Consider the following 12,541-nt stretch of genomic DNA (forward strand, 5'->3'; position numbering starts at 1 on the left):
GAGCGCCACCGACCCGAGCCGCGGCGCCCGCCTCCGCCACTTTACCCCGAATCCCACTTCCGAAGGGGAGGCGGGAGGGCCAAGGTGGGCAGCTTCACTCCCACCGCGGGCGCCCCTGGGGTACCCAGCGGCGAGGGGGCGCGGGTCAGGAGAGGCGCGGGGGTGCAGCGCAGAGCGCCCGAAGCGCGCGCAGAGCCCGCCCGAGGGCGCCGCGGGCCGAGCGGGGGGAGGCGCCGGGGGCCGGAGGGGCGGGGACGGGCGGGGGCGGAGGCTCCCGCCTCCTCCTCTCGATCCTCCCCCTCCTCCCCCTCTTCCTCCTCCTCCTCGCCCTCCGATCGCCGCCACCGCCTCCACCGGCTGAGGAGCGGGGAGTCCGCGGCGCTGGCTTGGGGCTGCGGGATGGGGAGTTAGCGGCACGGCGGCGGCAGTGGCCGCAGCGCAACCGGCCGCCGCCCCCGGGTCTGTCCCGCCCCGGAGCCAGGCCCGCGGGCGGCGGCGACGCAAGAGCTGGGCAGGTGGATGCGGCTGGAAGATGGCGCCCTCGGGCCCGGGCAGCGTCAGGCGGCGGTGCCGGCGGGTGCTGTACTGGATCCCGGTGCTGTTCATCAGCCTTCTGCTTGGCTGGTCCTACTACGCCTACGCCATCCAGCTGTGCATAGGTGAGTGCGCGCCGCGCCCGCCGCCGCCCGCGCTCGGGCCCACCCCGCCGGCCCCCGGAGGGAGGGCAGGGACCTGTCAGCAGCCTCCCCGCTCGCCCCCCGCCCCCTACGCTGCCCCCTCGACGGTCCCGGGACGCCGAGAGCGCGCCGCACCCGGCGGCGCTTCCACTCGCCCCACCCGCGAGACCCCCTTGCGCCCCCCGGGCCGCCCGCCAGCTTCGCGTCCCGTGCCACCGCGGCCGAAAACGGCCCCCGGGCAGCCTCGCCCCACTCACACTACCCTTGCCTGCCCCTTACAACTCCGGTTACTGTGTCACCCCTACTCCATCGAGTACGCGGCCGAGCCACCCCCTGCGCTTCCGCTCTCCACCGCCACCGCAGCCACACCCCCTGCCTCGGCAGGACCGCGCCCGAGAGAGCTACGGTCTCCGCTGCCTGCAGCCTCGGCGGAGAAGTGAGGCCCGGGGAGGCTGCGCCGGAGGCTGGAGGGCTCCGGGCTGGGCCCAGGATTCCAGCTGCGCCAGACCCGCGCGGGGGTTGGTGGCCTCGGCCTTCGGTGTCAGAGCTAGCTTTTTCTGGTTGTCCTTAATCCACTTTCTGAAAATTTGTGACAGTGCTCTGTCTGGGGCGTTTTTGCTGCCTTTATGATTTGGGGATTGCCAGTTGTACACTTTCTGGTTATAAGGAGGCGAAGGTGGGTGAGCTATTGGGAAGTATTTTTGAAGACATATGCAATACGCAGGACTGTAATTTAGACGTTACACTACTTGGGGGTGGGGGGTGGGGAGAGGTTTTTTCATCCAGAGAGCCAAGTGGCTCAAGTCCAAGTTTTAGGCTCCTGCATTGGTGGGTAGGGTACTGTCAATGCTGAAGATTGAAAAAAAGGAAGAAGAAAAAGTTGAGTATGCACAATTAGGGAATACAATTATGTTCCTTAATGTAAGCAGGCTTCTACCTTCAGAGGTTTGTGAAGGCTGATCTGTGCTATCGGAAAAGGTGTTGTAACAGAAGATGACCTTTCTGCCGGTGACTTCTGAATGCTTTTTGTGTTTGGTGTTTCGCCTAAGAAAGTGTCTATGTTTTTGCCTTACCCAGCACTAGTTTGGGGTTGGACAAAGAGAAAGGTCAAACAGTGGCCTGTTTAGTTGAACCTTATCAACTAAAGTATTTCAAAACTTCAAGACTCAGACATAGAATCTTGTCTGAAGCCATCTTATCTCCAAATGTTGCTCCTTGAAAGAAACAGGTATCACAATAATATCCCAAAGTCATTACTGGCGTAACTTTCAAGAGAATTGAGACTAACATATAGTTTTTAAGTGTGATACTATTATATATTGAATTTAGAAATGATTTCAGGACAAAAGAAGTGACTCTGTTTTAGAAAAGGATTGGGTTGCACTAAAATCGTCAAGACATAAAATCTAAATGTTATATTCAGGTCATCCAAAATGTATAGAAAGAAGGTTTTCACGAACATGGTTTAATTTTTGTATTAATTGTTACTATCAAAACAGCTTGTCTCATTGAGATATACTGTATAGGTTACATAACTACTAGAAACCTTCATTGCATTGCATTGGTTCGCCCTCTTAAAAGCAGTGCACAGTTTCAATTACTGTAACTGGTACAAAAGAGAGAAGTCAGGGAAGGAGCTTATTTTCCTATATGATCACATTAAGCTAAGAAGCTTGGCCTGATACACTGTCTCATGTCCATTAGGATAGCACAGGAGGAAGCATATGAAGGCAGGCAGAGCTTTTCTTTCCTTGCATCTACCTCTGTCCCGGCTAAAGTGCAACATGGGAGGTCTTACTGTATTGGATAGATGGGTCATAGGGGAAGAATAAGTAGAAAATCACAATTATATTGGCATCATATTTTTATATATACATTCTGGAAATTTAAGATAAATCTAAAGTATGCATGAAATCTATATTACCATTTTAGTAAGTGAAGATTTGACTCTTTTTAAACTGCCTAAGTGACATGGCCTGTTATTATTTACCTGGTAATCAAAAGTGAATTCTTGTATCACCTCCTGTCACTGCCTATGTGGCCTGGTATGCCTGTCATGTTGAAAGCAATCGATAAATGGTCCTGAATAAACAAATAGATGATGCAGAGGTAAAAATCTCTGAGGTTGTCAGAAAGTAGTTTTTTCTATTTTTATTACTATAGAAACAGATAATAATCATATGAAAGTCTAGACTGTAGAGCCTAGAAGACAGAACAAATCGAAAATAAATTTCCTTCTAGAAAGTATAGCAGTTTAGGAGTGGTAAGCTCTAATAGTGTGGATAGATAGCCTTGGTTGAGTAGGAAGTGGAAATTAACCATACAGTTCCTTTGGAAGCCCTGGGAAAGATGGTGAATAGTATGACAGACACACAAAACCAGCCTCCTCTCCTTGTCATGAACAAAGCAAATGGGAATGCCAACCTTCCCTGCCTCCACCCCCAACCCCACCCACCCCCCACCAGCATTAATCACATCTCAGACTGCTCTGCCCTTTGTGCATTCTTTTTCTGTTGGAAGTTGCTATTTACAATCAGATTTTCCAAATTTCACCTACAAAACATTGGCCAGGGTTGGGGCTAGAGGGTGGTGGTAATTGGAAACTGAAATAGGAAACAGAATAGAATAGAATAGAATAAACAGGGTGATTTGCCCTAGTCCTCCTTTTACATCTGCTGTCAGCTGAGGATGACCCTGAATATAAATTACTTTGTGCCCTTTGCTGAATGAACTGCAATTTAGGAGTAGTGCTTATCCTGGTATCCTTGGAAACTGGAGATAATGATTCTCATTACAGTTAGTTTCTATATTTAACAATGTGAATGTGTGTGGCGCTCTCTAGTCACTTTTTCAGTTAGCATGATGTTTGCTTAGTGGTTGTATTTTATAAAATTATAAAGTCATATCTCTTCTTGGAATATGTGTATATAAAAATATATGGGATATACATATGTTGTGTGAGAGTCAAATGTTTTGGTTAAGTTTCCTTGCAGTCTACCAAAGAAAAGATAAAAGAGGTCTGCTAATACTTGTGAACAGTCAGAACATGTTTATATAGTTTGTTGATTAACTAGGATTTTTTATTCATATTTCTTCCTCCATCCTTCCCTCACTCTCCTCCTGCTTCTTTTGTGTCTTATCTGCCTTTTGATCCCTTTAGTTAATTTGAATTGGATAAATTCAAAGAGTAAAATTTGTAAGGTGGTACTTCAGGATGCTGAATTGGAATAACGGTAGTCTGCAGTCTCAGCCATGCTTGGTTCAATGGACATACTAGACATGGTTTATATGTTTTACAAATCCATTAATGGCAGTTACCTTGTTAACTTTGCTTGTTGAAGAAAGTAACTGGAGTTTTCCCTATTAAGTGCTAACATTCGAAGTTGTTTTAACTATTTTTCTACCTTTTTATTTTGTTATCATTTCAAATTTACAGAAAAGTTTCAAGAACAGTACAAGAAACCTCCACATACCCTCATTTTACCATTTTGGCTTCCTGTTTCTAAAATGTGCTACTTCTCCGCCCTCACTTTAGGCAGGTGCCATGAAACAGTTATTATTCAGTTGTGTACTCACATGGTTCTGAGTTTGCTTATGGCTTAAGTCATCTGAAGCAACCATGAAGCTTGACAAGCTTAGAGATTATCTAGGCTGACCCCCTCCCGCATTTGTAGATGAAGGTAAACTTTCAAGCTCTGTGTCCTTTCTCCAAATTAACCAATAAAGGTGTCAGCTGTGACTTCAGCTGCTGCGGTAGGAATGTTAAAATGTCTGTCTCCCTTTCCCTTCAAACCCCTCCCCAAATCTCTCTAGTCCAATGGGATTATTTAGCAAGTCCGTTAAACTTTGTTGCTGCTGAATACGAATCAACACAGCACTGAAAGTGAGCCTGCAATCTTTACAAAATGATTTCAGAGTTTTAGAATGATTTATAGTTTGGGCCATATAGTTAAAACCACTCATCTCTGCTGCTGTAGCAAAAAGGCAGTCACGGACAGTACCTTACCAGGTGGGTGTGACTGGGTTCCAGGGAAAGTTTATTTACAAAAATAGTCGGCAGGCCTGACTTGGCCCTTAGGCAATAGGTTGCTGACTCAGGAATATGTTAAGAAGTGAGCCCCTTAGAATACTGGTGTTACAGGTTTGCAAATCTTTATTAATAAACAATCCTCAGAAATGATTACAATCTCTTATATTCCACAGTGATTATTGAAGATGTTGAAGAATTAAACGAACTAGTTTACATACTTAGAGATCAATTTGGGAGAGATACAGTTACGTTTTCTTTCTTTTAAGCAAACATCCTTAAGGATAGAATATATAAAATCTCATACTTGGATACCATTAAGCAGTGATCCACCATTAATTCAAGGTCATTGCAAGCTCAAGGATGGAGACTGAACAGGGCTCTAAATTACCTTCCTTCATGAATTGAATTTGAACTAGACAGAGATAGAAGTGTGTTTTTGTTATTGGCAAATTATCATTTAAAAAAATTTCCGGGACATTAAAGCTTCTTTTGAAAAAACTACAGACAGATGATCTTGGGAATGCAAGTGTTACTATCCATAATTATTAAAGTAGTTTTAAGTGACATAGAAGGTACACCCATAGAAAACTGATGTAAATGTTTAATGCCTAAATGACTTAGAAATCATTTCTTGTTGACAATAATGATGCAGAATATATCAGTTCTGTGACTTCTGGACATTCTCAAATATTTTGAAGATTTTAAATTATATGAAAGAGGGATAAAAACTCAACATTTCATCAAATCTAAAATTCAAATGTATAAGTTATGATATGCTCCCAATTCTTGATCTGTGCTTCCTGCCATTTGACTTTAACATAAATGGTCCCTGGGAAAACAGGAGGAACGAAGACGCTGCTTAATGCTTTCTTGGTTCCATTCAGTGTGTCAGAGAATTCTTTTTCTTTTGATGTATTGGACAATGCAGCATTACTGTTTGCTATTAAATCCTATTAGAGATAACATATCTTATATAATAGAGATAACAAACAGTCATCACAGTGCTTAGCATGCAGAGGTGCTCCATAATTACTGAATGAATTGATCTCATTGTGATTTTGAGTAGGTCTATTCGATCCATTTTTAATGTAAGGACATGGGCGTTGGATCATCTAAATAAGTACAAGAACAGGATCCGGTAGTAAAAACTCAATTTAAACTAAGGCTCGTTATAGAAACTTTGCTTTCAAATGCTTACTGAGAATGTCATCCATGCCATTAAATTAAATACGTGCTCCAGTGTTCCCAGTAATTAAACAGAAGCCAAAGGGATGGTTTCTTAAATCACGATAATTGTCTCTAGAGATAGTGCATTTCCATAAGGTTAGAAAGAAGTGAGCTTCAGAAGGGTTTGAGGAAGGTTCATTCAAAAACATTTATTGAATCCTGTTTTGTGCCAGGCATTTTCCCCTACAGAGGTGATTTAGAGGAAAACTTAATGGAGATTTTTTCCTAATAGCTAAGAAAAAAATTACCTCTGGCGGGGTGGGGGAAAACCCTGAAACCTTCTGTCCAGCTTTGGCATAAGGAGAAGGGGGTGTTCCCTTTCAGAATGCCACTCCCAGGGCAAAAAGGCAGGAAAGCAGAAATGGAAAACAAAATACCCCACTCCTAGGAGCCTGTGAATTGGTTGCTGGACCAGCATAAAAGAGTAATCAAAGAAGTAGGTAAAAAGAGCTGATGGAGAGCACTTCAGTAGTAATGAATTTCTAATTATATTATAAATCATGCCACATGTTACTATCTCAGAGTAAGATTACAACCAACAATTTTTGCTCCTGCTACGACTGAGCTGGCTGTTCGAGCTCCCTCCTTTTGTACCGGATGCCTGGGCAACTTCTACTCTGCTCCCAGCTCAGGGCCTGTAATTTGGTGGGTGAAATCGAGGAAGCAGAGAACTTCCTGAAAACAACTCATTGAATCTATGGAAAGCCTGGAGAACCTAGCTTAAAAAATAGGTGAAAATGAAGCGAAGGTGGATGAGGTGAAGCTGACATTATACCAGAGGAATGGTCTTTCACAAGAGCGCTGCAGTGGTGTCTGGCCATCCCAGAGCGCTCCTCCCTGTGACTTTGTAAAGATGATTCCAGGAGCATCAGCTGGCTGAGCTGAGATTGTTGTGCCTATGTCCCAGGCAACAGGGTTCAGCAAGAGCAGGTGTTTGATCTTTTTGGCTTCCATCATAGGAAGAAGTGCCAGGAAGACAAAACACACACACACACATCCCGGAGATTAACATGGATCAGGATTCTCAGCAATATTTTTGTATGTTTTTATTTTTCATCTTGATGGAAAATTTGTGCTTTTTTGTCTCAAAAAGAAAATGGACCCATAACTTACATTTTTTTTAGTTTATGCTACTGATTCCATGTATTCTGATGGTTGTATCACATCCCTCAGCCCTCTTTTCTCTAGGAAGTGGTGAGTTCATGAGTCCCCTGAGATGCCAGCACTGTTTGTCATGACTGTAGAAATACAGTCTCTAACTTGCAAAATGATAGATTAGAACACGGCTTGGATCCTTAATGCTCTCAGTTGGGAAAACAGTTTTCCAAAGAAAGATCATTTAGAGAGACAGTCTTAATATGATGTGGAACTGTGTGATTTTATATTACCATTTAGAGGTACCACAGGGAACTAATAATAAAAGTAGAACATAATTGAATTAATTTCTTTCATAGTCTGTTAGAAAATTATTGAGATATCTTTTAATTCCCTTAAGGGTAATTTTATTGTAATGTCTTCATTTTTATCTCAGTCAAATGCCGGGAGTGCAAAAGGGTGGAATTTGCAGGGCAGGGGGTGGGGCGAGGGCAGCAGGGAGGAGGTAGGTGACCTGATTTCTTAAGAAGCATATGGTAGCAATAAAGTAACAAGCTATGATGGCTTGAAATTTTTCCTTTCAAAATTCTGTCACATTTTGAAACATTTGTGTAGCATTTTTCCTGATTTGACTTTTCATCTGACTATGACTTTTAAATTCAATTAGAAATATTAGTGCCAGAAATGTTACAAAATCTACTTTTATTTGGGAGGCACTCTTGAGCAAAAATATGTGCTGCATTGATCCTCTTAGCACTCTAAAATGCATACTTGACAGTAGTTCCTTTTAGATATGTTGTTGATTACATTTTAAAAATGCAAATGAAGGAGAAGTGCTTTTATAGATGATTGAGTTTTATTTCTTTGCCAGAGTTTCCCCATGACATCCCGAAATTTCTCCTCTCATGAAGTGTAAGTGAAGCATTCCTGTTATACTTAATTTGACCTCTTTGGATTTATTTGCTAGCATTGCCATCCTAGAGCAGCAGAATGATCCAGAGGAGTGCATCAGCAAAATAAACACCAATAAACAAAAAACCTTTTTTTTTAAAAAAACATCCTTCAAATCCAATATCCCAAGAATACTGTAGTTTCAAGGCAGTTATCTTCATGATCATCTTATAATAGATATAATCCTTGTAAAAAAGCAGTTCATGTATTTCCAAGAACTTTATAGATTTATTTGATTATAATTCAGTGAAATTTGGAAAACTAAAATGCTTTGTCATGGTTACATATTTTCTTATATGGAGATAAAATCAAGTTTCTGTCTCTGTGTTAATTGCATTCTGTGAAAAATGGATTTTCACCATATTTGAAGGGTATGTTGAGAATGAGGTGTCTTAAAACTTAGACAGGAGTCTGTCTCTGATCCTGTTGGGGGCCCAAGGGTCATCTCAAAGTGGTAGGTAGCTAAATCTGAGGTGTGGCTTTTCACCAAATTTGTAGGGATCTGAAATATGGTGTGACTTAAAATATAGTCTCTATACTGTACATGTTATTCACATCGGGGGTACAAGTGGGAAGAGCAGCCTGCTCCAAAACAGCTGATGTCAAGCTGTCATGAGAGACACTTGATACCACTTACAGAGAAGGAAAGAGTTGTTTTTTTTTTTTAAGGTTTTATTTATTTGTTTGACAGAGAGGGAACACAAACAGGGGGAGTGAGAGAGGGAGAAGCAGGCCTCCTGTGGAGCAGGGAGTGCGATGCGGGGCTTGATCCCATGACCCCAGGATCACGACCCGAGCCGAAGGCAGACGCTCAACGACTGAGCCACCCAGGCGCCCTGAAGGAAAAAGATTTCAGTAATAAGCCCCAAACTGAAAGTTATAAGCCTGCTGTGAATTGCAGGGGCTAATCTGTGATTGAAGTTATTTCTAAGTAGGCAACTCCTTATGACATGTTTTAGGAAGAAGGGAAGTCAGAGAAGTATGTATTTGACTGGATATGACTGGTGATTATCCAGGGCATCTCCAGGGAGGTCAGTTAATGTGAGGGGTTGAAGCACAGAGACCAGTTTGACTTAGGGTTTTGATCATGGCTTATTTGTAATGAAATGCAGCCTGTTCCAGGACCCGGACATACCAAAAGCTAACAACTGAGAACGGGATATCAATTGGAGGAGGGGAAAGAGTAGGGATTCATTTTAGGCCCCGCAGAACTTGCATTTTAACAAATATTTACAAATTTGAGTGCATTTCCACACAAAAATAGACTCAAAATGGTTGAAAGACCTAAATTTGAGACAGGAGTCCATCAAAATCCTAAAGGACAACACAGGCAGCAACGTCTTCGACCTCAGCCGCAGCAACGTCTTCCTAGAAACATCGCCAAAGGCAAGGGAAGCAAGGGCAAAAATGAACTATTGGGACTTCACCAAGATAAAAAGCTTTTGCACAGCAAAAGAAACAGTCAACAAAACCAAAAGACAACCGACAGAATGGGAGAAGATATTTGCAAATGACATATCAGATAAAGGGCTGGTACCCAAAATCTACAAAGAACTTACCAAACTCAACACCCAAAGAACAAAGAATCCAATCAAGAAATGGGCAGAAGACATGAACAGACATTTTTGCAAAGAAGACATCCAAATGGCCAACAGACACATGAAAAAGTGCTCAACATCGCTCGGCATCAGGGAAATTCAAATCAAAACCTCAATGAGATACCACCTCACACCAGTCAGAATGGCTAAAATTAACAAGTCAGGAAATGATAGATGTTGGCGGGGATGTGGAGAAAGGGGAACCCTCCTACACTGTTGGTGGGAATGCAAGCTGGTGCAGCCACTCTGGAAACAGTATGGAGGCTCCTCAAAAAGTTGAAAATAGAGCTACCATATAATCCAGCAATTGCACTACTGGGTATTTACCCCAAAGATACAAATGTAGGGATCTGAAGGGGTACGTGCACCCCGATGTTTATAGCAGCAATGTCCACAATAGCCAAACTGTGGAAAGAGCCAAGATGTCCATCGACAGATGAATGGATAAAGAAGATGTGGTATATATATATAGAATGGAATATTATGCAGCCATCAAAAGGAATGAGATCTTGCCATTTGCAACGACGTGGATGGAACTGGAGGGTATTATGCTGAGTGAAATAAGTCAAAAAGAGAAAGACCTGTATCATATGACCTCACTGATATGAGGAATTCTTGATCTCAGGAAACAAACTGAGGGTTGCTGGAGTGGGGAGTGGGGTGGGAGGGATGAGGTGACTGGGGGATAGACACTGGGGAGGGTATGTGCTCTGTAAGCGCTGTGAATTGTGCAAGACTTGAATCTCAGATCTGTACCTCTGAAACAAATAATGCAATATATGTTAAGAAAAAAAAAAAAGCAGGAGGGGAAGAATGAAGGGGGGGAAATCAGAGGGGTAGACGAACCATGAGAGACGATGGGCTCTGAAAAACAAACTGAGGGTTCTAGAGGGGAGGGGGGTGGGAGGATAGGTTAGCCTGGTGATGGGTATTGAGGAGGGCACATTCTGCATGGAGCACTGGGTGTTATGCACAAACAATGAATCATGGAACACTACATCTAAAACTAATGATGTAATGTATCATGATTAGCATAACAATAAAAAATTTTTAAAAATTGAGTGCATTTCAACCATCCATAATTTATTCATTCATTCAAAAATATTAACTCATTCATTCAAAAATATTAACTCCTTTTAGAGTTTACTAAATTCTAGTTGCAGGGGTAGGGAGAACAGATAAGAAACATAAGTAAGTAGCTTCTATAACTTGTTGTAAGTGCCATGGCCAAAGGCAAGGCAAAGAGGATTGGGAATGCCAGTGAAAGGTTTGCATTTTAAATATGGGCACTCATGAAATCTGAGTAATGATGCTGAGGGATTTAACCATGCTGATGTGGGGAAGAAATGCATCTCAGGTCCATGGAACAGTCCCTCTAAAGGGGAGACTCCTGAGGCCGGAGTCTGCAAGCATGTTAGAGGAGGAATAAGGAGATCATTTTGTCTGCAGTGGAGGGAACAGGGCAAGGGAAGTAGGTGACAAGGTCAAAGGGATGTGGAAAAGGCGGAGATTATATAGGGCCTCCTAGGCCCTTGTGAAGATTTTCGCTCTACTTGGAGGGAGAGGAGGATCCATTGCAGGATGTTGAGTAGTATAGTGACATGCTACGCCTTATGTTTAAAAAGATCGTACTTACTGCTGAGTAACATAGGCTACTTCATCAGTCCAGGTGAGGAAAAAATGGTATGTCACACCATGGTGGGGGTAGTGGAAGTGGTGAGAAGTGGTCGGATTTTGGATGCATTTTTAGAGACCACAGAATTTCCAGACAGACTTATGTGAGTTGTAAAGAAAAGGAAAGAGTAAAAATGATTCCAGTTTTTTGGGCTAAACACCTGGAAGGATGGCGATCAGCTGAGATGGAAAAGCTGCAGGTAGAATGAGGTAACCTTAGGTGAGTCATGGGTATGTTGACATTGAAATAGAGATGCTGAGTGAGCAGTTGTATTTATAACTTGGGAAAGAGTCGGGACTGGAGGAATACATTTGGGAGTCTTCAGCATAAAAATGGATTTAAAGAATTAACACTGGATACATTTGTCCCACCGAAGGAACACATGGAAAGTGAGCAGAGACAAAACATTGAGAGTTCAGGAGATGAGGAGGTACCAGCATGAAATGGGGGAAAACTGAGAATGCAGTGTCCTGAAGCCTGAAGAGGAAGGGGGTTCAAGGAGGAGGGTAGGAATCAGCAAATAGACTCATATGTCCAATAAAAAGGCCTGAGAATTTAATATTGTGGATATTGAACTTTTATTTTGATTTTATTACTGACTATACACTAAGACCCCAAACTTAAAAGATTTATCAAGAAGAAACATATATACCAGTGTGTGGATTGCTGGGAAATCTGAAATCATTCAATCCAAATTTAAAAAGGCTTTACTCTATTAGGCAAGCTTAACTTTCTCATTATACGAAGATAATCTACAGAAAATTTCATGAGAGCAGTAACAATATCTGATTAACATTGTAGCCCTGACAGAGAGGACAACACATAGCATGTAATACTTACTTTTCTTAAATGAAAGAATACCAGCTGAACTTATTTGGTTGAGGCTTTTGTGAGCCCAGTAGACAGTTTAAGCATCAAAGAACATGAATCCTTTATGAGAGCATTATCTATTTTACCTTTTTATTATTTGATCACTCAGATGTTCATAAACAAGCTTATAATATTTTTATGGTTTCAAGTTATGGGCTAAATCTCCCCACCTGCTCAAAAAATTCAGTTGAAACCTTAACCTCCAATAACTCAGAATGTGACTGTGTTTGAAGATAGAGCCTTTAAAGAGGCAGTTAAGTTACAATTAGGTCATTAGGATGAGTTCTAACACCGTATGATTGGAGGAAGTTTGGACACAGACAGGAGAGAGGGAAGACCATATGAAGACACAGAGGGGAGAAGGCCATGCACAAGCCAAGGAGAGAGACCTCAGAAGAAACCAAACCTGCTAACCTCT

The 12,541-nt window shown here is 42.6% G+C and overlaps 1 protein-coding gene across 1 annotated transcript in view; it reads left to right on the forward strand.

The window, feature by feature from the left end:
- Positions 1 to 313: 313 nt before the first annotated feature.
- Positions 314 to 12,541, forward strand: part of ZDHHC2 (zinc finger DHHC-type palmitoyltransferase 2) — a 76,720-nt gene continuing 64,492 nt past the window's right edge. The window contains exon 1 of the mRNA XM_045879735.3: positions 314 to 659. Coding sequence (XP_045735691.1) covers positions 533 to 659 — 127 coding nt within the window. The 5' untranslated portion in view covers positions 314 to 532. The remainder of the gene's footprint in view (positions 660 to 12,541) is intronic.

The sequence above is a fragment of the Mirounga angustirostris genome, unplaced genomic scaffold, assembly GCF_029215605.1.
Source record: "Mirounga angustirostris isolate CCGP_5_RB_7025 unplaced genomic scaffold, mMirAng1.0.hap1 SCAF_2, whole genome shotgun sequence".
Lineage (NCBI taxonomy): Eukaryota > Metazoa > Chordata > Mammalia > Carnivora > Phocidae > Mirounga > Mirounga angustirostris.